The 27956-nt window shown below is 45.4% G+C and overlaps 5 protein-coding genes across 5 annotated transcripts, besides 4 other annotated features; 2 read left to right on the plus strand and 3 right to left on the minus strand.

Moving 5' to 3' along the window:
• Nucleotides 1–5958: 5958 nt before the first annotated feature.
• Nucleotides 5959–7063, minus strand: NFIA_101310 (glycosyl transferase family 8 protein; the record flags this gene model as incomplete). The annotated part of the gene is made up of 2 exons (XM_001266543.1): nt 5959–6963; nt 7052–7063. 2 exons carry the CDS (start codon nt 7061–7063, stop codon nt 5959–5961), a joined length of 1017 nt encoding a protein of 338 aa, XP_001266544.1.
• A 2551-nt stretch (nt 7064–9614) lies between these two features.
• NFIA_101320 (uncharacterized protein) lies at nt 9615–10352 on the plus strand (the record flags this gene model as incomplete). Its single annotated transcript, XM_001266544.1, has 1 exon — nt 9615–10352. One exon carries the CDS (start codon nt 9615–9617, stop codon nt 10350–10352), a length of 738 nt encoding a protein of 245 aa, XP_001266545.1.
• A 2975-nt stretch (nt 10353–13327) lies between these two features.
• Nucleotides 13328–13942: a mobile genetic element.
• A 53-nt stretch (nt 13943–13995) lies between these two features.
• Nucleotides 13996–14763: a mobile genetic element.
• A 2050-nt stretch (nt 14764–16813) lies between these two features.
• Nucleotides 16814–17299, minus strand: NFIA_101330 (uncharacterized protein; the record flags this gene model as incomplete). Its single annotated transcript, XM_001266545.1, has 1 exon — nt 16814–17299. The coding sequence occupies one exon, from the start codon at nt 17297–17299 to the stop codon at nt 16814–16816; it is 486 nt and encodes a 161-aa protein (XP_001266546.1).
• A 2075-nt stretch (nt 17300–19374) lies between these two features.
• On the minus strand, nt 19375–22052 carry NFIA_101340 (fungal specific transcription factor domain-containing protein; the record flags this gene model as incomplete). The annotated part of the gene is made up of 7 exons (XM_001266546.1): nt 19375–19879; nt 19945–20195; nt 20282–20719; nt 20769–21055; nt 21114–21601; nt 21655–21727; nt 21971–22052. The coding sequence occupies 7 exons, from the start codon at nt 22050–22052 to the stop codon at nt 19375–19377; spliced, it is 2124 nt and encodes a 707-aa protein (XP_001266547.1).
• Nucleotides 21826–21851: a microsatellite.
• Nucleotides 22053–22595: 543 nt separating the features above from the next.
• Nucleotides 22596–26987, plus strand: NFIA_101350 (ABC transporter ATP-binding protein; the record flags this gene model as incomplete). The annotated part of the gene is made up of 11 exons (XM_001266547.1): nt 22596–22697; nt 22761–22948; nt 23001–23657; nt 23725–24004; nt 24074–24220; nt 24279–25029; nt 25086–25255; nt 25307–25836; nt 25887–26002; nt 26054–26244; nt 26292–26987. The coding sequence occupies 11 exons, from the start codon at nt 22596–22598 to the stop codon at nt 26985–26987; spliced, it is 3828 nt and encodes a 1275-aa protein (XP_001266548.1).
• Nucleotides 26988–27739: 752 nt separating this feature from the next.
• Nucleotides 27740–27956: part of a mobile genetic element that runs on past the window's edge.

Raw genomic sequence — 27956 nt, forward strand, 5'->3', positions numbered from 1 at the left:
GACGTTCTGCGCCTCGTAGGTGTAGCCAACTATCTTTCCATTTAAAAGCCTTCGAATGGTATTATCTTCAGGTCGGTAACAGATGCCTAACAATTTCTTTGCCAATAGTACGGAGAATAGGCAGTATGGCGATGCCGGGTTGTAGTAGCAGTGAAACTTAATACTATCACCATCTTCTAGTTGCAAATGAACGGTGCCTCAGCCAAGGGTCCTTCCCTCAGCCCCCGCGGCTGAGCCATATGTATATGGCTTCTCATTGGTTCCCCATGGTGTGTAGTCTATGAAGTCGCTTAGATCATTAGAGATATGGCCACTAGTGCCTGTATCTGCAATCCAATTGGATGGTTGATGTATAGCCGAGTGAGCTTCTCCTTGATAAGGTTCGTCAGGCGCTTCCTGCGGCTGGTCTGCCACTGCGGCACCATAGAAACGTGTTGTGATTGGTCCATCTTCTTCATCAGATGTGTCATCAACTGCCGCATTCATGGTTCCAGTGGTTTTGCTAGTAGCTGGTACGGCCCAGGTGCCCTTCTTTGGCTGCCATGTTTCGGGCTGTATCTCAGGAATTAGATACCAGCAATTGGATGGTGCATGCTGGCCTCTTCGGCAATAAGCACATTTCCCTTCTGGTTTGCCTTTAGCGAGCCAATTAGATAGCCACTTTTGCAGGTCTTCGCCTAGCTTAGGGCCTCTCTGGTTTGGTATTGCTGGGCCCTCGCTTGCAGCTCGCCTATTAGGCTTCTTTGATTAGTTCTCAGTGTGCGTAGATGGTGTGATTGGCTGCTTAGCCAATGGAACTGCTGCTAGGCCTTGGTTCAATATAAGGGCTTGATCTTTAGCGTCCTGGCAGATGCGGAGAAATTCGGCTTGGTCAATCTTCTCAGTAAGATCATTGTGCTGATAGCTCATCATAAGCGCGTCGCACTAGTGATCTAGCTTAGGCCGTAGATTCCGAATCAGTAAGATAAGTGCCTGGTGTGGCTCAATCTTGTATTTCAGACTATTCGACGCGTGTATTCGACGAATCAGCTCATCTATAAAGTGATTTAGGTTAGCGAAATCATCTCTCTGGATGAAGATCGCGCTTTCCCATACAGCCCAGGCGCGATTGACGCCTCTCCCCCGCAAAATCTGCGTCAAAGTGGATATAACCTCATCGGCGTAGTCCCAGGGAAGTGCCGATTCTCGGACCGATCGTAGCATATTGGTTGAGATATTGAGTATCAACCATTTCCGAATCTGCTTAGATAGTTGCCGCCATCTCGCATAGTTTGGATCTTTCGGTTTCGGCCTCGGTATCATCAGGTCGATTAACCGGCTTAGATCATAGAGATCTAGCGTTAATTGGACGTATGTGAGCCAATCATCTAGCTCATCATCGCCATTCAGAATCGGTATGCCGTCTAGTTTGATGTCATCCGTTGGAAGCTCGGCTGCTTGGTTCTCTGGAACTGTTTCTTCAGCAGCTGGTTCGGTTCGGCCTGAGGCTGGAGTAGGCTCGGAATCGCTGGCCATCTCAGCCCCCTTAGCGGGGGCAGCGTTCCGATTGCCTGATTAGTTGGATCTAGTGCCAGGCATGTTTGAATAGCTTCAATATCGCTCAGAATGGAAGGAGAAGGGCTCATAACCTGACGTAGCACTGAGATGGTTGGATTCCCTAGCTAGGAGGCCTAACCAGCGATGAGATAGGGGCAGCGGGCTGACTAAGGTAGTAGAGGTCACGTGACCCTACGACAGTATTTATGTCTACTCCGTATATGCCTCTTTATTCTCCACTCTCAACCTTCGGCCGAATGTTCATTCTACCAGGCGCCGCCTGTTCCTAATCACGGCGGCCAAAGTAAGGGTAGTGATACCATTTTATAAAGACTTGCTTCGCAGTTAACGCTCAACTATCATTGCCTGTCCTCATACTCTCCGCAAGAAGATCATACGATCCATCTACCTGAGTATCTGCAGCGCGGTATGACAGAGGGAAGCGGACCATCCACCACAGCCAACCAACCAGACGACATAAGCAGAGAGTTCCAATATTATAAAAACTTTCTGGAATAGTTGATACAATTTATACGCCATACTGATCGGGCGAATATTTCTCAACTCATATCCACGATACGTTCCGATGCTCCCAACGAGCGAATTCTTAGCGCTATGTCCGAGTCCACGATCGAACATGTGGATCAAGACGGAATAACCGATGGCCAGGTTCAACACACATAAATCCTGCCGCCACCAGTCGTTCGATACACCTTTGCGATCGAGATTGATTTCTGAATTCAACAGGTCGGGTCCATCTCTCCTTCCAGTGATATTCGTCTGGACCTTAGCAACAGCTCTACACCGAGAAAAAAAAAATAACGCCAACATTACTCTACATACATCATTCATCCTATCCTCCACCTATTCTGCATTTGTATATATTTTAATCGATTCAATGCTGAACGCTGGATATGAGACCCTTTGCCTTCAGACATGAAGTATTGCCCTTCATAATGACCATTGACTGCAGCTTTGCATATCTCATAGAAATTCAATCCCAATCGGGTCAAAATTTCAACTTTCAGGGAATGTTACACATAGCATATATGCCGACCATTCTTTTCTCAATAGAATTTTAGCACAGGAGACTAACTACTAGCCAACCAAGTATCATTTTAGGAACGCCGGGGGAGTCTAACATTTGGACCATAAAAGATGCGTTAATAATCGACTCTGGAATGAACAGTTATGAAGGACGTCTCCGACATGCTGTCTGACGGTTGAACAGCATGAGTAGGGATTCTGCTTGATGAAGTCATCACATTGTGCTATTTCTATTCGCTCTCCATGATATTCAACATTACTTTGAGTACATTAGCATCAACCTGGTAAATATACCATCATGTGATTGAGACCAGTAGCTTCGACGATGGGGCTGTGGGCTGGGCGGGTCGAGCCGACCCAGGAAGAACACGCACCCCACCTGCGCCCAAAGACATATTTGGTGTGATCGCGGTTTGCCCGCTAGGAAGAGGAGGCCTAGTGCACGATTCAGACTCAGTTCCGCCAAGGGGTCTGTGGGGTTTTCCCACTAACCAGGCCCTCTATGCACGAAGAAAAGAGGTCGAGCACGCCCACTCACAGTTTGGTATTGGTCTAATTCCAGCTGAATCATTAGCTGTTGAACTCTGTAATTGTTTTGACGTGTTAGTCCACGTGAGGCGAGTTGCTGAGCCCTGGACAGGGCACAACGATCCGTGTTACGCAAACACAAAAAGAGCTGAAGACTGAAATGGCTGACGGTCATCGAGAGCAAGAAGTCTTCAATTGTAGAGGCTTCGACGACTTTCATTTCCTAAGAGCCTCGCATGAGCCAGATCACCCAAGGACAAACATTAATCGTCAATACTTGAACAAATCAGAACTCCGCGGTTTGTGCAGCACTGGACTAGGTGAAAGGCTACAGTACTAATCCGAGGTGTTGACCTTGAACAAGCTTCTCTCCTACCCGCTATATTCCATTTTCATGGATGGCTTGCCCGAAAGGCTATAGAAGCACGCGCATACGCCCTGATTGGTGGCTGTATAAGGCATAATACAGGTTGACGTTGCTGGTTCATCGTACGTTCCATTTGCTCAGCAACTCCAGCGCTGTTTGAAGCGGCACAGAGTCTTCATGTGTCAAACGTCTATAACGATACGTGCCCATCCATCCTTTGCTCAGATGGACCAGACCTTGCAGTATCTGCTCGTGAGACTGATGGCAGGCAACAGGTATCGCTACGTATCCACATGCCCCAGAGTGGTTGAACACGTGCCATTGCTCAAAATCGGATTGCTCACTCATTTCCGAGATTAGTACAATTTTTATGGGTACGAATACTATGAGGAACATAATGTGGACCGCAATACGGGGCTCTTTCCAGTCTTCTCTAATATGCTGCGGGTTGAACTCGATTATACCACTCTTCGTGCTGCATATGTATGGTTGGAATTCAGTGCAGGCAGGCGTGCCTTCTCTAGCGCTGGTGGCTCCGTCTGTGCTATCACCACTGGTAGGTTGGGCAATAGACAGATTCGGCGCTAGAAAAACCGCAGTGTTCGGATATTTGGGCTCAGGCTTAGCACTCGCATTGCTATCTGTCGCTGACCGGAATGGCTTACCGTCTCAACCAGTACTACTCATTTTGCTAGCCTTGGCCGGCATTTTCGCAATTTTTTCAGAGATTGCTTCTTGGTTTGATGCAGTCTCACTGGCGAGTGCGGGGACAACAAGTTGCCCTGTTCGACTCGGCAATGGATCTGCTATCATCCAGGTCTATGGCCTCACTAACGGCATGTCTGCTCTGGGGTTCGTGATCGGCCCCGTTTTCGCCAGATTTATCTATCAACAATCTGGGTGGACGGGACTTGTATTGCTTCTTGCGTCGGTCAGCATCGCCAGTATGATACTGACAGCGTTGTGGATGGGACAGGAAATGAAACGATGGCCAGGGGGAAGAAAAAGTGAAGAAGACGTGGGTGACCATGAAGAGGATGTAACTTGCACTTCGCGGTTCTAGAATGCTAGAATGCTGCTCTACTCGCCTGATCACCCCAGCAACTGGAGGGCTGAGCAAAGGAAATAGTGTTTCAAACAACATCTGATTCCAAGAAGCTTCACATTGATTATAACTTCCCACTACCGCTTGTATCACGCTCTTGAGAATATAGTAATGTTCAAAGCTGGACGCTGGATTGGCTACCGTGCAGCTAATCTCGCCCATCGTTAAATACGCACTAAGAACCAAATCCCCCTTCCGTCCCTGTCGTACACCAGGAATGAACCACGATAGCACTTTGCAAAGAAGTACTATCTTTAGCTTGGTATAGGGCTACGTACAGCAGCTACATGAGAATCGCCGGCATGTGTCGTTTACCTCAGCTCTGGCTCTGGGTGACCTTCGGTCGCTTTCTTAACGGTAATGACACGTTGTTGACTTTGGTGCGGGCTATAGCGTCAGCGGTGTTTGTGCTATCAGGTGCGTATGAAGTTGCCAATGCGCCTGAAAGAAATTCACATTCATGACCGTCCTCCGAATTCACAGATCCTCGGACGGTTGTTGCTTCTGTATCAGCGGTACTGGCTGCGTCCTCCTCATTGCCATGGCTTCCCCCCACCCGCTCTAGAAGAACAGTTAGGTACCGCAGCACGCGATTTTACTGTATTTAGCTAATTCTCACTGAGTGGTATGGTCTGGAGCTCTGTCTTCCAAGCTAGAAGCATTGCTCCAATCTCTCCGATTGGAATGCTGCATGCAAATTCAGGATTGACGTAAAAGCTCTCGAATTCAGCTCCCCGATCTTTGACTTTCTCTGGAGCTGAAGATTCCTCATCAACACAGCCCGTATTCAAGGGCTCCGAATTTTCTTGCTGGTCAGGAGAAGCTGAGTTCTGGAGGGGGCTTCCTGATGTTTTAGGGGCGGATCTATCGAGAATCTCTTCATTGGATGATTCAGTGTTGTTATACATTTCTTGTAGGTTAGCTCGTTGTTACATACTATTCAACAATTACTTACTTGCTTGATCCTGCTTGGAGAGGAGGAGGGAGGGGATCATGGACGTAAAGTAGGCGTCGGGATCATGAATACTCGTTTGCCAGATTGTAAGGGCTGCTAATATACCTTTTCTATGTCTCCTTTTTCCAAATGCGCTGGTAAATGCGACTGAGCCGAGGAAGAATTACCTACTATGCCCACCTATAATTTCTCATTATCTGGTGTCACGGGGACACCGTTTGGCATTATGGTAGTGGATCGAACCTAGTCGGCCTCTTCACTTCCCAATTAGGTTCGGTTGTTTGTGGCTTCACTGACAAGCCTGCGATCACCAACCGCACTATATCGCTGACCCAAGTGTGATCACCCAGCTCGACAGAGACAATCATACGTACAGACTGACATCATTTCTAGTAGCCTGTTCATACAAAGTGGCATGCTTCATCCGCACCCGGAAGCCCTACCCATCCAGTATCCCTCCATCTCCCATCTTCTGGACAATGCGTACTCCTTGACCGAAGGCGACACAAAATCTCCCTTCCACCATTTAGCATGTAAAGCCGCCATCCCACTGTTCAAGTCATTGTTGTTGGGCCAGTTCAGATGCCAGGAAAAATGTAACTTCTGCCAGAGCATTGGCCCCTCCAAATGATGGGCATAGTTCAATAGATCCTGGTCGGGAAAGCCGCGGTACCAAGCCTCCGATCCTTTTAAAAGGGACATGTAGTGCTCAAAGAGTTGAGTACTAGGCGAATATATGAAGAAGCCGCTGTTGAAGTAGGAATCCCTCTGTTCTGTATCAAGATATGGGTATGGATGATCAAGCTTTCCAGACTCAGGAGAGGCGGCCATGGTATACTTCTCTGGAAGACGATCCTGCACTACGTCATTTCCTTTGGCGTAGTCCAGCGGATCTGTTATTTTGCTACTCGGGTCGCTGAAGATGGAATCAATCGGACGTATAAGGACAATGTCTGTATCCAGATATAGGACTGTTGAATAGGGTACAGCCGTCGGGTCGAACACCCGGAGTTTGGTAATAGTTTGCAGCCAGCGGGGTTCGGAAATGGAGATATTGTGCTCCATTTGGTCGACCTCGACGACACTTGCTCCGTCGTCGCGTAGCCTCTGACGCTTGCTTTCCCGTACATCCTTTGTCACTAGCACGATGAACGGGGTTGGACTTTGTAGTCTAGTTCTCGGAGCGTGTAGCAACTGGTAGGTAAGAACGCGCGCGGCAACAAAGTAGGTATCATCATCATCGTGGTCACCTTCTTTCCCGTCATAATCACCGGCTAGGAATGTGGTGAGGGCGAAATGCCCGTCGCAAGGGAACGACTCACAACGGTGATTCTTCTTGAGTCGCAGATGCAAAAGTTCCCGGAGGCAGGCATTGGTACTCACAATGATGTAAACGGTGAGTGCCGTGAGCAACACAAGAACAAACTGCTGGAATAACAGGTTAGCTTCTTTGGATAAGGGCTACGTGCCAAACTATCATCCGTGGACCAATATCCCTGAGAAGGGCCCTCACCTTACGTATCATTGCACACCGTGCATTACTGAGAAAGGGATCATACTGCTGGATATAGAGGCAACTCTCAGCTATTCAACAATGTCCTACTAAGAATCTGATGTTAGGGCTTACTTTACGACCACAGCCTTTTTAAAGAATATCAGTAGTCCTGAACCATGCAGTCCAGTACCCATCGCCTCAGCGTGCACCAGTCCTACCTATCACCAGGCTTGGCCAACAAGCACCTTGATATGGACCTATACGGATTGATCAACCGAAGTGTTATTCCGCACTCTCACTATTCCTACATTTGTCATCAATGATCATAGAATGGGTTACACAAGCTTCATGCAAAGAAAAAGTAAGGCAAATCACACTGTGCGGTTTACCCGAGCAGAGCAGTTGAGTTGAGCAATAAAGCTGGACTTCTCGCACAATCAAGTCGCCCATTTCCCTAGGGCGTTCCAGACTCTTCTCAGATGGCCATCTCAGATGCACAACAAGCAGAGTACTCTGAGCTGAGTAAGTGCAACTGGCGTTGGGAGGTAAGAATACTGAGATGCCTTGAGAATGAGATTCGTGTATCCTGTCATATGAATGTCGATCATCACAATGCGATGAAAATTGTTGAAATACAGTACGCCATGGAGTGTTGAACAAGGTGAGTTACCTTGACGTATCCATAATCTGCAAGTGAGTCCAGTTGTCAGCGGGCATTGCCGAACGATGACTAACTCCCTTTAGATCGAATCGGGGAACGCAATGAACGCCTTCGAACCATGCTTAATTACGGTATATTGAACCGCCAAATAGGCTCGCAAACCTCGTTATTAGGAGGCAATTTGTATACGTGGTCGGAAAGCAAGTCTGATGATAGAAATGGTATGGTACTGCGCAACATGGGCATTTGGGTATTGTCAGCATACAGACATAAAAGAAGCAAGAATTAGGGACTTCTCCCTTATCTTGGTCATGTTCAACTCAAACAAAGGATTTCCATAGATGCTGGAGGCCTGATTCGACTCCGCACCCAGAAGAAAGGAATGCCTTCATTCTGGGTATACTTGATATGTTCAACTTGATTGATCCCTAGACAAGGCAGAGCTTGGCAAGAAAATCCATCCTGTGTAGTGTGCAACTCGAACAGGAAACAAAAAATTGAACGGGCAGAGATAAGGGTGGTTGATGGAGCTTAACACTGCGACCCAGTGTGCCTGGGTAGCAGTAAACCTTAACTGCAAGTCAAGTTAGTTTAATCAAAGGGCTGAAGAAGGCGGAGCCATTACCAAGGGCGACGGTCAGAACAAACTAGTTCAGGATGCATTCACTGGTGCTGTTGAGCGACATATCGAAGTTGGAGATGGATTAAAAATAATGGCGAACACCCAGTGTAGGATAGGGGTGATCTACACACTTTTGAAGAAAGACTAGAGGGGCTACTGTGTCCTCACTTCTTTATTCTATTTTACACATAACAGTCCAACCAATATGTAATGACCAACATGAGAGTGATGCATGTGAGTCCGTGATGCTTGGCTGCTCACCAAAAGATGACCAAGTAGGTGGTTAATGATTGTTCTAGTGTTAAGCCGCGCTTCCCAAGGACTGTTGAGCTAGCTTACTAATTCCGCTCGTCACGGTTGAACATTCCTTGTAGAAATCAGCACTGTTCTCTTTCAACGCAGCACTCAATATCTTCCCGTTTGATGTGAACTTAATGAAGATTTTCTTTCTTGAAGGGCCAATGGTCAGAATACTAAGTTTTTCCAAGACTTACTACTCTGTAAGTGCTGGAAGATTATTAAGCAGCTGTTGTTTCCCAATTAAATATAAGATCCGAAAGCAAGCTGCCAACCAAGTCTAACAGGTCGCGCTACTAGTTCTCATCAAAGAAGTCACCCTTCTCTTCACTGCTGTCTTAGTGTAACGCCTCAGTTAAATGAAGTCGATGTCGGACTCCACCGAAAGCTCAGGTCTCAGTGAACATTCCGCGACTGGCTTGGTATTAGATGGTGCTGGCAGTGGTATAGCCTACCAGTGCAGTACTATATCAGCACTCCTTATCTTTGTGATGATTTCAATCTTGTGTGCATTGGCAGTTGCTGGCCACTTCCTGATCTAAGGAGCCGACTAGGTGCGTTCTACTGTTTATACATCTCGTATAATACGACATCTAGTGTTACTGAATTGCGTCAGACTGCCAGGCCTCACCAATCTCCCATATCCTACTGCACAACCCACGTGCGACACACGCAGCATATCAGTGTCGGTTACATTACAGCCTAAATCTTGGTTGAGGAAACAGAGGGAACGCGGAAGTCAAATTTATCAATATGTGTTGTTACAAAGTCATATCTCATCCACAAAACAACTAGCAGGCACATGTACTGTACGCTTACATACGTGGGGCTTAATCCACCTTGCGTTACGCCTTGCACTGTTACATTAATCAATCCAAGGGATGAGGACATATAACACCTCGGCCACCCTTTGGAAATTGTCCTACCCCGCCCATTCTCCTCAGGTTTTCTTTAGGCTACACTATCATCTTGCCATACTCTCTCATCACTTGCTCTCCAACATGGTAGATAATTCAGTGAAATCAGACTTTTCTGCTATTTCCTCATGGGAAGTATCTGCTCAGAATTGCTTTGACGGGCTCGAAGACTTGAATAATGTCAAGAACGCGAATGAATCGACTGCTTGGGATGTTTATCGCCTTCAACTACTCAGTGCGAGGCTGCATTGGTGGGCAGTGAGATGGGGCACACAAGGAGGCAACATGTCCGCTTCAGTGGCCCCAGATGCCCGAATCCAATGCTCCCTAAGCATTATTTCTGATTTGGTGGAACATCTAGCTCAATCTTACGAGGACAAGTACGATGAAACCAGAGCTATCATAGAACAACAGGATATTGCGTTGTCAAACGAAGCAGTTCAGGAGCGTTTCAGAAGCCTTTGTGATAAAATAGAGGAATTAGAGGACTTTCTTCCTGACTCTGCTCTGAACGGTGCGGTCATATTCAACCATACTCTATCTGCTAGTCCAGAAGAGCTCAAGGCATTGAGTCGCCATGATGGCATCGATGACTTTACCCTGTCGCTTGCCCACCTGAAGGCCACCAGTCTAAGTTACGTCAATGACAGCCGTTTTCATTTGAGGGATAGATCGTTGAGAGTCGATGCTAAGCCAAAGTATCTGCGCGACAATGAAAAAGGACATTCTTACTTCGCCGAATACAACAAAGGCTTGGTTTTTGTGGGCAGGAAAACTGTCCCAAGCCAAGTTGCTATAGTTCTGTTTGGTGGGTCCCGTTGAGCGCGTAACGCTGATACAGAGCGTACATGGTAATTTTGGAGATTTAAAGCGGCATGCAAATACTGCCCCTTCGGGAATAGCTCCCGGGGCCGAAGCAGCCCAAAACAGCTACCAGAATCGCCCAATTGTTAAGGTGTCTACTGTGCAGGGTAGAAGGCCTGTCAGTCAGGTAAGGAAGAAGGTACCAAGCCAAATCATGGCAAGACTGTTTCTTGAGGAACCCTCAAGAATCCTTCATGAAGCATTCTATTTAACATATAGCCTCCCTAAGAAACTTCTAAGTCCTTGTGGAGCGTAATCAATGATTTGAAATTGAATACTAGGACAACTCATCAGCTGAAGGACCCATGCAAGAGATATGCATCTCATGCTGCCTAAAAGAGGGGAACACCAAGCTGCGCAACTAATCAAGTCACGCCACTGATTTCATAGTGGAAAGAAACCACTTCTCTTAGGGGAATATGTCAGGTGGGTATAACCTCAAGGAAACTAGAAAGGGAAGTGCATAGAAGAAAAGACTGTAACACCAATTCAGCATCTTTGGCCCCTAAAGGTATATTCTATATGTAAATAATTACTATACTTAATAAATTAAGTAGTATTTCCAGGCCTTTTCCCTCCATGTGTAATAGGGATAATTAGTATAGGCTATAAACTAGTTAGTAACTAGTTAAGAACTAGTTAAACTTAATATCTTTATACTACCTTATCTAGATCACCTTCTATAATATTATAATTATGTAAAATTGTTTTATTAACTTTATTTAATAATTTATTATACTCTAATTCAGGTGTAAGAGATAATAAATTAATAAGAGAATTAATTACTATTTAATCATTCTTAAGATAATAAAAGTTATCTAAGTGTCACGGTGCTGCTGTGGATAGGAGTTGACATTGCTAAGGAGGAATCACGTGATCTTGGGAATATCTTCACCGCACAATTCTGTAACTAGGCCTCGAAATGGTCCGACTCAGGTTCCAAAGGTCGGAACCTCGAACCTGAACCTGATTTGCATAATTTTGCCAAGATTTTCCTATTTTAGATGGATAAAATGATGATTCATCAAGATTTTAAACTGTAATTTACTGCTGTTATGGTCAAAATATCTATAAACCACGTGATATCGCCACATCCCTTGTGAAATTATATGAAATTCGTCTGTATATAGAATACCTAGCATAGCTAATATTATATCTGATCAGATTTAGTGGCCTCGAGGCCCTTAGTAGTTAATTCTAGTAGAAGTTGTGGTTGATGTGTTATATAAAGTGAGAAATATATATTTTATACTGAGTGCTTCACCACCATCCTAATCAACATTTCTTTGAATATGTTTCAACAGCCGTTATTAGAATTAAACAGGCTAATTAGAAGCTCATATAGGAATACTAATATCCTATATTTACTCTGTATATTGTATGTTTATCACTTAAAAGCAACAAGACTATATACTTAGGGTTGAGGACTTGGGCAAAAATTAAGATCGAAATGACTCTTCATGTGGGTTAAGATGAGGTTCCAGGTTAGGTTCCAGGCCAGGTTCTTCAGGTTCTAATTTAGGTCTGTCAGGGTCCATCAGGTTTGACTTAGGTTTGAACCTAACAGAACCTATCTATAGGGGGCATTAGCCGCCTCACTAACCAATTATCACACACGCAGGTAGATAGCCTAGTCTATATTAAAATAGATGTATTAACACCTTCATTTAGCTCACATTGGCAGCTAATTCTCATAGTTTTTCCTATTTCCCTTAGTTCTAGCTCACTTAACCTCTAGTATGTCTCTTCCAGTCCTTCTCTATCATCCTAACTCTATTATTTACCATGTCACACAGTCAAATCTCTTAGTTCTGTTGGTGAAAACCGTGCTATAGTTGATTGTTGACCATATCCATGGGTTGATCCGCTATGGTTGATCGTTGATCATATCTATGGTTCTAACCTTATGGTCATGGATCATCATTGATCATCATCGATTTCAACCATTAGCAAATGGTGATCTAATCTATGAGATCACCCAGCTATGAGATCATTCAATATTCGAATGGCCTATGCTAGAAGGAATCATCTATAAATACACCCTTAAAATCACCCTATAGCTAGTCATATATTAATTAAGGAATTAAGACATTAAGCTAAGATATCCTTAGCTATTTTTCCTTCTACTATTCTATTCTATTCTACTACCATTCCTCCTATTCTTCCTTTATACCTAGGCAAGCCATCTATTCCCCTCTATATTCATGAAATTTCCTTTGTCATTTATATACTATTTAGTATATACTGTTCATTTTTATTCACAAGTTCTCTAATAATTATCCCTCATCTATCTATGAGGATACCCCTCTAGATAGCTCTTCCTTCCTTCCATCTAATAGTCCACAGCCATTCTTCCCTGACGCCTCATATAGCCAGCAGATGCCTGCTTCTACACCTGATGCTAAATTCACCTGGCCTCTAGTACCGCCCTCCATCCCTAATACTCTTGAACATGTTGGCCCAGAGAAGAAGAAGAAGAACCATCTTCTCTGGACAGAGATGGTAAATAATGAATTTGTTGCGTGGTGGTTGAAGACTAAGTTTAGAAGTTGGTTAAAAAGGAATATCTTTAAGAATAAGTGCTAGGCAGAGTGTTGGAAGCATTTTCACTAGGTTACCTCTATCCAAGATAGGTCTCCAAAGGTTATGTGTAAAATATGTAGCTAAATCCTTAATTATCCAGCAGACAGCTATTATAGAACATCCTCTATAAATAAACACTTACAAGGGGTTAACTATTAGAGGATAGTGCCTCATTCACAAGATATTAGAAGGCTCATATAAGAAGGGGTATATTAATATATTTATCTCTACAGATTTATTTTATCTCTACTAAGTTCTAGTTATCTTAGGCATATCTGGTGTCTTAAAAACCTACCTTTACTCCACAAGCCTGGATAGAGAGGGTAATTGCATTCATTACTACCTTATAACTGCTATTTCAACTTATTAAGCACCCTTAGTTTAGTGCCCTTATTAAGATAGCCTGGCTTGTGCCATCCTTACCCAAAATCCCTTCTGCATATATGGTCTGATGTCACCTTTAAGAGATGGTTAAAGAACAATAGTAGAATCTTCTTTATAAGCTTCCTACAGGTGCTAAGCTCTCTATTACATTAGATTACTAGACCTTACCCTTTTACTAGGCTTTTATGGCTGTTACAGGCTACTTTATTAATGAGGATTAGAACTATCATGAGATCTTGCTTGGCTTTGAACCACTTCATGGCACACATATAGGAGTTAATCTAAGCTTAGTTCTCCTTAACCTACTTTAAAAGCATGGGATTGAGGACTAGGTCTTGACTATTACTACTAATAATGTGTCTAATAACTCTATATTAGTAGAGAGTATCTAGGACTCTCTTCAGTCACTTAAGCTACTAAACTAGACACTAATTATTTATATACCATGTATGGCACATGTTATTTAACTTAGTTTGAAAGAGCTTCTTAGTAGGATGGAAGCAAACCTAAGGAATGAGAGAGAAGAGATAGAATAGACTAAGGAAGAGAATAGGGCTCAGCAAGAGAATCAAGAAATTATATATACTCTTAATAAGGTAAGCTACCCTCTTTAATATTGCCTTAGTTTATACTTATAATATATTAGGTTCAGCAGCTTGCAGTCTATATTAATAAGAGCCCCTAATGCTGAGAGGCCTTCTAGAACCTTTAGATAACAGAACCAAAGCTTATACTAATGCAGGATGTTAGGACCTGCTAGAATTTAATATATCTGATGCTCTGGTGTGCTAAACAGCTATAATCTGTTTTTGATAGGTTCTGCGCGCAGTATAGTCGCCATAATCTACAGCTAAGCCAGGAGGAATGGCGGCAGATTAATTATCTTCTTATAATCACTTAGCCATTCTTTACATTCACAACCACCCTCTTGAAGACTAAGGATATTACTGTCCATATCATCTTCAGTATCTATAACAAACTTTTTAGTTATTTAGAAAGATCTATAGCGTAGCTTGCGCAAAAGAAGGTTAATTAGAAGGCAGTGATGCTATCTGCCCTGAAGTAAGCTAAGTTAAAGCTATCAGAGTATTATAGCATGACTAATAATATCCATGATGATCTATATGCAATTAGTACAATCCTAGCGCTATAAAATAAGCTTTACTTCTTTTCTACTAAGGAGTGGGAGCCATGCTAGCGCGTATAATACCACAAGAGTCTTAAGGATTACCTTGTGCCCTACTAACAGCAATATTCAGACACACAGCCCATATCTAATGGCCACTCTTTAGCAGATCAGATCTCTGATATTAATATGCTTATCACATCAGCTACATCCTTTCAGCCACAGACAAACACCCACAGTGAGCTTACACAGTATCTTAGAAGCAGTATACTACCCTCTCTGATCTCTTACATCTCTTTTACTTATCATATTTCTAGGCACTTGTCTAATTAATCCACAGCTTTTCTGGAAGGACTAATAGTATGAATATCCTATCCTTGCAAGCCTAGCATGAGATATTCTTATAACTCCTGCTACTGGTTCTGGTGTTAAATAACTATTCAACTTAGCTTATGACATATGTCACTACTATTAAGGCTCTCTGAAGCCTAACATAATTAAGGATCTTATGATGTCTATATATATATCAAGATTTGACATTGAATCAGAGCAGCTAACCTTTATTAATAAATATCTCATAGCCTAGGAGATTTAAGCAGTAAGAGAAGAACAAGATGCTTATAAGGCAGTGGATGAATTTAATCTAATTAGTGATAATGAAGAAGATGCCCTAGCAGCTATATCTCCACTAATACAACTGCCTAGTGAGCGTGCGCTTGGTAAAAGACCAAGGACTAAAGCCACAGAGCACCAGGGGCCACTGGTTAAACTGGATAATGAGGATTATCAGGATGAAATCCCTCTACCTAATAACAGCAACCTGCATGGTGAAAGTAATACTCAGAGGCAAACATCAGGGCGGGTTCTAAAGCATTTGAAGCAAGATGAAGATTAATTTGTGTATCAGAAGCCATAAATATAGTAGAATTTAAAATATGAAAGCTCCCATCTAATCCTATAGTAAAATCATTTTAATCTGACCTTTTCACCTAAACTGTAATCTAAATACTCAAAAATACAGATAAAAACTGTATAAAATATGCATATCACAGGATTTCCTATATTTGCACTGTTTGTGGAACCTAAGGTTTGAGTCAAACCTGTCAGGTTCAACTCTAAGAATGCTAGAGTCGGATCGCGACTCTAGATCTTAGAACCTGAACCTAAGTCTTGGCGGTTCTGAGTCGAATCGAACCTGACGAGTCGCGACTCCTTACGAGGTCTATCTGTAACCTGTTTGAAGCTCTTTGAGCTACGTCCTGTCTATAGAGCTTACCCGTACCAGTCTACCTGCAGCCTGGGACTGTTAGATAAGGATTAGTGAAGCTAGCCTGAGTGTCAACTACCTCTTTAACCCATCCTTGCCTGCCTGCGAGCCTGCACCTTGACACTAAGGATGATATTATGAACTAGTTTAGAACTAGTTAAGGATATAAAATATAATAAAAATTATTATAGAACATAAAATTTAATTTAGAGATAAAAGGTTGGATGAGCTTTTATATTTATATTATATGGGTTGGCTGACCTACTTTAGTTAACTAGCTGAACTCCTTAGTAAAGGTTGGCTGACCTGTAGTCACTAGTGGCTCGGGACGTCCCAAGTGGAAGTCTTTGTGGATACAAGATGGGAAGATCGTAGTGCGGGTACTTCTTGTGGGTTCTTTGACCAATTATGAAATCCAGCTTCACTACAAGTGGGACTTTTAATACATAGACGTACTTAGGATTCTATACAGTCAATGTGGGATGATAGTTTACTTTTCGTCGTGGATATTTTTAATGGAGAAGTACTCTCACTACATTCGTTCCGGGTTTCGAATCGGCCGCGGAGGACCCCTTACCTCAGAGGCTTGGACGGGACGGGTGGTATGAAGATCCTTCCAATTTCGGAAAAAAACGTGCCCAAAAGAAAAGAAAAAGAAAAAAAAAGACCTTTCTACTAGCTAGCTAACACGGTAATATTACAACAAAGGCTTGGGTTCCTAAAAGACTTGTAGAAACCTATTGACTCTATTCAAACAAAACATAAAATCCTTCCTCTATGCAAGCTTGAAGTTCCTTGATGAGCTCACTAAGCTTGACGTGCTCATCAGGTAGGGTTCTGAGCATGAGCTGAGCAGAGTCGACAATACTTTCTAAGGGGCGGCTTTCTCCACTGCCGCCAGGCCCGAACGTCAGCCCATGTTGGTCAGTATTCTCGCGGTTCCCCATTCGAAGGCTGCGACCTATGCGGTTGAGTAGGTGCATGATGAGCTGCAGATGAATTGCGCAGGGGACGACTCAGCGCCGTGCAAAGTTTGCTGTTGCAGCTCTAACCCTTGAACTACGGACCCCAAGGACCTCTTAATAAAGTCACAAACTGCGTGGAAGAGAGCGAGAACGTGCTGGTAAGAGGCGAGAGCCAGAAAAATGGGTTGTATTCGGTAGGCAGCGGTCGCTCGTTCTCACCCCGGGACAAAGGCCGTGAGGAGCCATATGTGCTGTCCGCCAGAGGGATGCTGTTGATGATGCGCACTAAAGCATTCACAGCCTCAAACACTTCATTCACTGCAGGGGGGTTTACTGTTAAGGAGGTAGTAATGACTGCGCATTCAAGCTCTTGTATGGCTGCCAGGGCCCGGTTGCTCAGTTTCATCAGCTGCCCTGTCAGGTTCTCTTTGCCTTCCTCCCGAGAAAGTGTTGGGTTGGTCCCTGGGCCCTCTTGGGTCCTGTTATCACTCTCTGTATTATATGTGAGGTCAGGGTGGTTGTTCCAGCTGTGTCCGTCGCCATCGTCGATGCAGGCCATGGACGTGTCGAGCGACGGCATCATCAGGTCGTTGAGGTCATATCCTGCAACATCGCTACTTGAGAACACGCTCGAGAGATTCTGACTGAGATGTGTATTTCCTCCGGGCGATAGGACATCTTTCCCATTTGCCCGTCTGTATCTCTGCCTCGCTGCGAATGACCCGATTAATTGAGCAGTCTAAGAAAGGGGAGCACATGACATACAGCTGTACACACATGGCACGTCCGCCTTTATACATCGATTGCACGGGGTGAGATGGTTACGACCACCACTAACGGCAGGTTATAATTCCTAATTCTTAGGGCATCGCACCTTTTGCTGGCGGTATCGATCGCTTGAGTATTGTTTAGGTAATATTTTGCTGGTGAAGAGCATAGGGGCAAGCATATTTGTTCATTCAAACACGGACCTAAATAGTGACAGGGAAAGGATGGATGCTTAGTTGACTCAGGAAATGTATGGTTCCTTTCCGACCAATGGGACCCCAACCCGGGCCAATCTTTTGCCTTTTTTCCTGCGGCTTGTTTGGGTGTAGATTGTGAACGAAAAAGCGAATTCTCCTTCCTGTCTCCGCGGGCCAGCTCCCCCGTGTTGATCGTTGGTCTCGCCACTGCGGGTCAACCTCTCTTTCTATACCATGCTGCTGTCAAAATGGTCCAACGTATGGGGCTACGGTCAAGTGCGGTGCGGAGTACAAACTAACGGGCCATGAATACCCTGTATACCTTGTACATAGTCAGATCTTGGACTGTAACCATGCCACTGCCCAGATAGAATCACTCATGCTTACCGGGGAAGGGGGATGCTCTAATGAGCATGCTTCAGAAGGGAAAGATACTCATTAATGCCAGTGAGTTAATTTCCAGTCTCTGGGAAAATAAGTTCTCTCTTTTCTTAGTAATTTATTCCATAGCTGGTGTGCATTTAAGTCTAATCATTGGAATGTACTTGCCGAATTCTTGCTAGAGCCTCTGCCAGCCGTTACTAGACCTACACTATCTTGCTCTAGCAGGTCATTGGCATGGTGCTCATACCCCAACGAAAATGTTCTGGATCTGTTTTCCCTTGATAAATGTCGGGCAGAGTCGCGGACACAGCTAGAGCCTCCTTGGCGCGGCGCTTAATGATGACCGACAAACCGGGGGCTTCGAAGCGACAGCAAAAAGAGAGTATGTAACGGAGACAGGAAAGGATCAAACGCTACAAGATATCGCCAGCTGATATATGAGTTTGACGGAATCAAGTTCGCTCCACTGTCGAATCAACATTCGGCCATGATCCGGGTAGATGTAAGATGAAGCACCTCGATTCTGATTACAATCTCGAGAGCATTCAAGACCTTATTGCAGGACGATATATTTTCTATAATCATCATGTGTCGTGGTCGCTGGCGGTAGAATCGCACAAGGGATGTTGTTCATTTTAGCTACACGGCCGCTGGTCGTAGGAGCTATGACGTATGAGGCTGTCTGTAGGATAGTACCAGCTGTTAGAGCGCAAATTCCCCCTAAGAATTCATATTCTTCGTCCTGGCTTGTCGTTGGAGAACGTAGATCATAAGGTGCCTACAATGCGTGAAGGTGACTGCGATCCGATCTTGGCTACTGATATCCGGGTGTTCAGAATTTCGACATCTGCTTCGTATCCCAGAGACCGTCAAAGGTACCCTGAGTGTCACTGAATAGCACAAACCCCCAGCACTGCACACGCCCCGGGAATGTTGAGTTGAATGGATTTATTTCCCTTTAATATGGTGGAGCAACGAAAGGCAAGCGTAAGGTCGGGATTAATGATGATGAAGCAGGCTTTTTACATGGAAAGAGTGTTCGCACAAAAAGAACAGCAATCAATCAACACATTTGCTGCTGCTCATCACATTCACTTTAAACCTTTAAGCACGCTCAGTGTGATACACAGCCCTAAGTATCAGTTTCCGTGGAGTCTTCCACATAGCTCCGAAGAAACCCAGGGTCTGGTGCACTTGCGCTAATGCAGTATGTGTAGATTAAGATTCGAGGGTGATACGGAACCAGCACGATGTTGTCCCAGAATCTTGACGTAATCCTACATATCTAGCTATCACGAAGTTCTCCTCACAAAAGATCTTCCCAAAAGTAGCTGTCTTCTAACGCTCTGGTCATCTGGTCGTTCATATGAAGCCAATTTCCAAGCTGTGCGCCATACTGATCGACCTCGGCCCCACCAGGCGTCTCGAAGGACTGAGGCATCCATTCATCAGTCCCATCTAGCGACATCCTGGCGGTCGTCTGTGAACTTTGCAAGTTAGACATTGGCGTGAGGATGACAGGCTGTTGGTGAGCTGGTGACAGCAAGGCTGCGGACGAAGATGTGTTTGCCCACAAGCGAAATCCGATATTGGCCTTGCTTAATCTAGCTTCAATGTAACTGCAAGCGGCATCGTAAAGTGCTTTGAAGAGGTGATACTCTTTCCTCACTCCAGAAGATGGAACGCTATCCGTAGCAGACTGTAGAGTCTTGATGACGCTTTCGAGGAGACCAAGGTCGTTCTTATCGCATGTCTCGATGATATGGCAGAAGATGACAATGAAAGGAACAAACGGTGAATGTAATAGGGCCCTGTAAGAGTGAAAGAGGGTCAGAGATTGGTGTATATATAGCCAGAATGGGGCGGGTGTACATGCATGTTTACATAGCTTTCAAGAAAGTCACCGTCAAGTTCAGTGACAAGAGACATCCATTGTCTGTGTGCCTCTAGAGCCTTGTGAGCACTGCTAATGCATTCCTTTCCAAAAATGGTGCCCTGATTTGCTTCAGGTGGTATGGCTCGATAAACCAAGCAAATCAGTGACAGGTAAATCACTTTACCGGTGCATACGAAGGCCTCTAGAAACCCGTTGCTAGTAGCCTGGCGCAGAGCTTCTGCGTATAGCTTCTGTAGCTTTGTCAGTAGGTGGTCGTCAAAGGTATCGACGTACGCCTTGATAAAGCAAGCAATAAATGATCTTTGGGCTTCCATACCTCACTCCTCCCCTCCCTATTCGTGTGCACTTCGAGCTCTGCCGCAAGACGTCTTGCCCTGGTGGTCCTGATATGCTGCGGTTGCGCCAAAGCACCAGAGCTGTAGAGTTGGTCGTAAATTTTGCCTTGTAAATGTGCCAGGTCTTTCATCTTGTCTAGTTGCGAAAAGTAGCTTATCTCTGATAGCGAGTCAATACCTGGGACCGGAATTGTGATGTCGCTGTCGCGAATGGTTGATGACCGGCCGAGTCGCAGAGAAAGACTTTTTTCTTGCACGTAAACTAGCCAGAATAGTCTGATCTTGACCGCCTTGATTTCCGGGGGATCTTGAGCCATTGCCATCTTGCTGTGCATGCCTAGCGTCTGGCTCATATGTGACGCAGTTGCGACAAAACCCCAGGCCGCGGATGGCTTGCATGTTTCGAGACAGTATATGCACTGGGATTGTATTAGTATCACGTCAAGACAGATTATCAATATTACGTACAGCTATTATCATAGAACTGACTGTCTCAAGTTTGGAAGGTTGATGAAATGGCAGATTGGCAAGAATTGTCTCAAGATTGTCCCGGCAGATAACAGCTTGCGCCTCGAAGTCGGCCTTTTGGCCAGAATCTGTGACGGCGTGTTTACATTGTCGAAACATCCAATAGAGCCCCCCATTCACAATGATGAGATCAGCATGAGTCGCCTCGCCTGGCGAATACACGTTGAGGAAGTAGTCGCTGAAGGAGGTTGCTTCATTGTTCAAAAAGAACCGAACTCGAGCGTTCTCTATAACACAATGGTAAGAGGTAAGTAAACAAGAGGCAGGCATAATTGTCGTTATTACCTTTGGTCATTCCGAGGCCGATGAAAACTTTGTCGACAGGTGGCATAGGAAGATTGCGCAGATTGAGTCCCGACCCAAGAGCTCTAGCGTGAGGATACAGGTAGTCATGTTCCTGGTGGTTTGAGTTCCTTCCCAAAGCCTTTCTCAGAGACTTCAAGACAGAAGACATCTCAGCAGCGATATCGATGCCGTTCGGCTTGTTGATGATGGCGTCTTCAAGAAATTCATTGGCAAAGGTGGCTTGGGCTGAGAGGGAAGACTCTCCCTGATGCTCCAACTTTGGAGTAAGGATCTTGCTGCCGAGGCGATCGATTGACGATGTAGATGTCGTTTCACTTTTCGGTGCGGCGGATGCAGTCGATGTCGGGTGTGATGGAGTCGTTGGAGGAGCAGTGGCGGGTATAGCACTCTGAGTAGAGTTTTGGATAGCCCCCAGGACAGATCCAAACTCTTCAAGTTTCCGTGAGATATGATCAATCTTCCTCTCACTAGAAGGCTGTATTTTAGCAAATGCAACAAGCGGGCGTGCGTATATGCTTACTATATCTCTGATATGAAGACGCGTTGTCGCCTCTCCTTTGACTTATGCCTTTGTGGGTAGGTACAAGTATGACCTGTGCGGACGCAGTAGGAACATGGATGTTTCCGGTCACAGCGTACCTGGGATGGGGGCTTAGGTTAGAAACTGAGACTGAGTGTCCCTGATAGACCTTGAATAAATGAATGAATGAATGAATGTGTACCTTTCGGAAGCGACACCTATCACACTAGAATCAGGAAGACTTTGGTCAGTAAAAGAAACAGAGCTTAAGGCCAATGGTAACTTGCTGAAATGGTGGATAAAGGGACGCCGCTACCACCATCTTGCTGCTCATCATGCCGAACTTCATCAACTTCCCGACCCGATAAAGGGGATGTGTCATCCTTTTCGGTGGCCATTTTGGTGAAATGATCTTGCACACCAAGTTCCCTAAAGACGATGGCGGAGAAAGAAAGTTGAGGTCCGCAAGCCGCAGATGTTAATAGCCAGGGATCAACGTTAAGCTGTAAAATGGGTCTCAGCAATCCTTGAATGGGCCAATCAACTTTCCAGCATGACTGGCTCTACGCCTATTGAGGTTAAGTGAGGGTGGACCGCGGTATTGTGGATTCTTGGCAGTCCGCCCTCCGATATAGTGAATATCTCGGTGACGGCCTCTTGGCATACCGCACTGCACCAAAATCACAGGTTAAAGAAAAGGTATACGTCAATTGATCTTACCTGACAGATAAAAGGGAGCATACTTGCATCTTCTTTAGTTATTTCTACTACTCAAGGTTGACATTGTCAATCGCTAATTGCGCTAATTATTTCTTACACCCCTTTTCCTTCACTATTGCGGTTTACACAGCGATATTTGCCCTTCACTTGTCCTTTTCCTCTATCGAATATTTCTTTATAAACACATAATTCTTCTTAACCTTGCTTGCATTCATGTCGCAATGGAGAAAATCGATCAAGTCGCGGATGCGACAGCGGCTGACCAGCCGGAGAGCTCTCGCAAACCTGACAAGAAGCCAACTTCTGGCTTCGCTGCGTTCTTGGTAGGGGAAGACCGTTCTCGACACATCTTGGCATGACAATCATGCTGACAACTATTACTACAGCGCATATTTACCTATTGTCAACCCCTCGACTGCGCCCTCGAAATCATTGCCATCCTCGCCGCGATCGGCTCCGGTGTAGCAATGGCAATGATGAACCTCGTAATAGGAGAACTGATGGATGTCATGGGTGACCCCACACGTATTGCCACAGATCCAGACGGGTTCATGACTGCCGTTAGCACGAATTCGTAAATATTCATTCACCCCTTTTCGCCTTGGCCCCAGCTAATATTCTCTCAGGCTCTATTTTGTATACATTGGCATTGCTAGATTAGGCTGTACTTACCTATACTCGACGCTATTTACCTACGTTTCCTTCCGAGTCACGAATAATATCCGACAATCCTACCTACGAGCAGCCCTCAGCCAAGAGGTCAGCTATTTCGATCACGGAACTTCTGGGTCTATATCCATGCAGGGCACATCCAATGGAAAGTTGATCCAGTCCGGCATCGCAGATAAACTGGGACTTTTCTTCGCGTCGTTTGCTACCTTTATTGCGGCTTTCATCATCGCGTTCATCAGCTACTGGAAGCTCACCCTTATCCTCATTTGCATCATGCCAGCAATCATGTTGGTCATCGGTACTATGGCTACGATCGACGCTGGTATCGATGGGAAGAACTTGAAGGTCATCTCTCAAGCTGCTCAGTACGCCGAAACATCCCTCGCAAGCATCCACACGATCAAAGCCTTCAACCTCGAGTCAAGAATTATGCACAAGTACACATCTTTTCTTCAAATTTCACGACAACTGTGTCGCAAGAAGTCTCATGTGTATGGTGTTATGTTTGCCTGGCAGTACTTTGTCATCTATGCAGGTATGGGTTTGGCGTTCTGGCAAGGCATCAGAATGATTGCTCGTGGGGAAGTAGAGGGCATCGGCGCCGTCTTCACGTAGGTGTCCTCCAAATCGGGCTGACACATCTCTTCTTGACAAATAGCTGACCATGGTTACCAATAGTGTCCTCTTCTCGGTCATCATCGGTTCCACCTCGATCAATGGCATTGCTCCAAACATTTCCTCTTTTGTTCGCGCTGGTGCTGGTGCTACAGAGCTTTTTGCTTTGATCGACAGGACCTCAGACATCAACCCTCTTGACGAGTCGGGCCAGAAGCCCAGTAAAGTCTCTGGTGTCATCGAAATCCAGTCGATCGGCTTCAGTTACCCAACACGACCAGACATCAAAGTGCTTGATGACTTTTCTCTTACTATTCCGGCTGGAAAAGTCACAGCTTTAGTGGTATGTCCTATCCTCCTCCCTCAGCTATTGTAAAATAGCTTGTGAGAAGGGGAATTAACACTTCAATAGGGTGCCAGTGGCTCGGGGAAAAGTACTATTATTGGTCTTCTGGAAAGATGGTATAATCCTGTTACCGGTGACATCAAACTTGATGGAGTCAGCCTGAAGGAGTTGAGCGTCACCTGGCTTCGTACAACAATGCGACTTGTCCAACAGGTGTGTTCCAAGTCAACCCTGGAAACGTCACCTTGCCCTAGATGCTAATATTCCATAGGAACCTGTTTTGTTCAATGGAACTGTCTTTGAGAACATCGCCAATGGTCTCGTTGGGACTCCTTGGGAGAAGGCTTCCAGAGAAATCCAAGAAGAACGTGTCAGACACGCAGCCAAGCTTGCCTTTGCAGATGGCTTCATCCAGAACCTCTCAGAAGGATACGACACACGCATTGGTGAGAGAGGCGGACTTCTTTCAGGAGGACAGAAGCAAAGGATTGCCATAGCTCGAAGTATTGTTTCTGACCCTTCCATTCTCTTGTTGGATGAAGCCACCTCAGCACTCGACTCACACTCCGAAGGTATAGTCCAAAAAGCACTCGACAGTGCCTCCAAGAACAGGACCACGCTGGTCATTGCTCACAAACTGGTCACCATTCGAGATGCTGACAACATTGTGGTCATGTCCAAGGGCAAAATTGTTGAGCAGGGAAAGCATGATGATCTAGTGGCCCTCAACGGCACCTACTCCAAGCTAGTCCAAGCCCAGGATTTGTCTACCAGCAAGGGAAACCTGGATACCCGGACATCTGACGAAGAATCGACAACATCTACCGAAGCGATAGAGCCCGTTCAATCTCTCGCAAAATCCAATTCTGCTATCAACGAGGACCTCGCCTCTCAAATGAACAGGGAAGATTTTGACCTTTATAAGTCTACAGGACTTCTACATACCATCTGGAAGATGATCATGTCGGCTCCTGAGCTTCGAGCTTACTTTGTTATAGTATCCATTGCCTGTGCTGTTGGAGGTAAGTCTGCCACTGCACAGCCACTACCAGGTATAGACTCTAACCAAATGACGCAGCTGCTGTATACCCAGGACAGAATTTGCTACTTTCCGAAGTCATGGATGTCTTCACATCCTCTGACCTAGTCAAAGGTGGTGACTTTGTATCTTTGATGTACTTTGTCATTGGCCTAGGAGCCTTGGTGGTGTTTTTCGTTATAGGATGGATTTCAAATATTATTGCCCAGGTGAGTTCGGGAAAAGAGACTGGATCACCATTTTGCTAACTTGAACCCCAGTCTCTGAGCCAGAATGTCCGAGAAGGGCTTTTTCGAAGTATGCTGAGACAAGACTTGCGTTTTTTCGATAGACCAGAGAACACCGTTGGTGCTCTTGTCAGTCGCATCGACTCCCAGTCACAAGCTGTGTGGGAACTCATGGGCTTCAACGTGGCATTGGTCCTTCAATCCATCATCAACATCATTTCCAGTAGCATTCTTGCTCTTGCATATGCTTGGAAGCTCGGCCTTGTTGGTGTTTTTGCTGGCATGCCTCCTCTTCTACTGGCAGGATATGCTCGTATTCGCCTGGAGACAAAGCTCAACACAGACATCGACAAGAGGTTTTCAACAAGTGCTTCCATAGCGTCCGAGAGTGTAAACGCCATCCGGACTGTTTCATCGCTTGCAATTGAGAAGAGTATTCTGGAGAAGTATACCGCGGAATTAGATAGTGCTGTTTCGGGCTCGACTTTGCCTCTTTTCACCATGATGATTTGGTTCTCTCTGACTCAATCGATTGAATTTTTCATCCTTGCTCTGGGATTCTGGTGGGTACATGGTCTTATTCTTGCTGTAGACTACTGACCCAGAGCTATAGGTTCGGATCGAGACTCGTTTCGCAAGGAGAAATTACATTTCCACAGTTTATCATATCTTTCTTGGGTGTCTTCTTCTCCGGTCAGGCCGCTGCAGTCATCTTCAGCTTTGCAAGCAGTCAGTACATCATCTCTATTTCAACCCACACCTCTAACACAATAACTCCAGGTTTCACCAAGGCAAATTCTGCTGCCAACTACTATTTCTGGCTCACCGGCCTGCAGCCAATCATTCGGGAAACAGATAAGAACAAAGAAAAGGGTCCTGCAAATGGTGGAAGTTACATTGACTTCCAAGATGTTCAGTTCTCTTACCCTCTTGCTCCTGAGAAAAGAGTCATCAAGGGCCTTGATCTCACGGTCAGTGTACCTCGATCTATGGAGAAGACCAAGCTAACTTTGAGCAGATCGACCGTGGACAATTTGTTGCCTTTGTCGGCGCTTCTGGTAGTGGAAAGAGTACCATTGTGTCCCTCCTTGAACGCTTCTATGATCCCACAAGTGGCACCATCAACATCGACGGCTCAGCTCCTCTCACCGAGATCAGTCCCCGTCTTTATCGCAACAGAATCGCTCTCGTTCAACAAGAGCCCACTCTCTTCCCTGGTAGTATCCGTGAGAACATTGCTGCGGGACTTGATGTCGGTCCTGAGGAACAAGCCCTTGTCAGGGATGATGCACTAGAAGCAGCTTGCCGTGCAGCCAATGTATGGGATTTTGTGAGCTCTCTTCCTGAAGGTCTCAACACTCTTTGTGGCCAGGGAGGTAGCCAGCTTTCTGGCGGACAAAGACAGAGGATTGCCATCGCGCGTGCTCTCATCCGTAACCCTAGTATCATCTTGCTGGATGAGGCGACTTCAGCCCTTGATACCGAGTCTGAGAGAGTCGTGCAGAAAGCCTTGATGAACGCTGCCGCCAGTGGAGATCGCATCACTATAGCCGTTGCCCATCGACTTTCCACCATTAGAGATGCTGACAAGATCTGCGTCTTCTACCAGGGTAGAATCGTCGAGGCTGGTACGCATGACGAGCTTATTAGGCAGAACGGCATGTACAAGCAGATGTGCGACGCTCAGAGCCTCGACAGGAGCAGCTTAGCTTGAGTCCCTACTGTGGGCTCCGGAGCGTAATATCTGAAGATGGTTTAGAGATAGATGGGATGTAAGTGGTATTTTTTTTGAATAAATAGACTTATGATTGTGACAGAGAGAATCAGTTTGATACTGCTTCCTTCTTATTTGTTTCATCGCCCTTGACCTTCTCTTCATTTCACTTATCCCGTACGGCAATACGAGGCATAATCTAAGCATGATTGATGGAATGAATTTTTTGTCGCTGGCAAATAAGTCTCCAACCGTAAGATCAATTAACGTACGACTCAAACATTTGCTTTGACACCCTCGGCATTAATACCCAAGACCAGTATAAACCTCTAACTCTGGTCGAGAGGTCATTGATAGGGTCAACTCCCTTGGCCACTCCAATATGAGCCTCAAACCAAAAGCGCAGCGTACCAATAAGCTGTGCTGTCCTTGAAAGCCAGGTCGACTTGGTCAAAGCCGTTAGGTGCGTAATTAAGCAATGCGCCCTCTCGAGCCCAGCGAGGATAGTCTTGCAAGGTCTACAAAATGACACTATCCACATACACAGCCTTTCCACCGACAGCAAGCTGCTGATCCAGCCTGACATTGTGATACTTGGAGAGATCGACCATGACATTGAGCTTGATGCCAGGGAAGCGCTTCTCCAAAGCTTACATCAATCCATCTTGTTGATTGGTTGTGTCTCCGCCATGCCAGAGAGTGACAGTATCTGCCTCTCTCAGAGCCGCTTTGTAGATCTCGTCGAGTTTACCGATGGGTAGAATGCCACCTTCAGCTTCCGCCACCGCCATCGAAACCGTCTTGAAGGCTCCTGTGTTGGCTTGTGCACCCAACTTCTGTGCTTCGTTCAACCATCTAGTCTCCCTCCACCCGCATCTGTGAGACCTCACGTTTGACGCGTCATCCATTGTCGGGGCTACCGTTGTTACAAACGGCTGTCTCGCCGTCAGGGGCGAGGTCATCTTCAGC

This window comes from Aspergillus fischeri, genomic scaffold (assembly GCF_000149645.3).
Source record: "Aspergillus fischeri NRRL 181 1099437636245 genomic scaffold, whole genome shotgun sequence".
NCBI classification, from domain to species: domain Eukaryota; kingdom Fungi; phylum Ascomycota; class Eurotiomycetes; order Eurotiales; family Aspergillaceae; genus Aspergillus; species Aspergillus fischeri.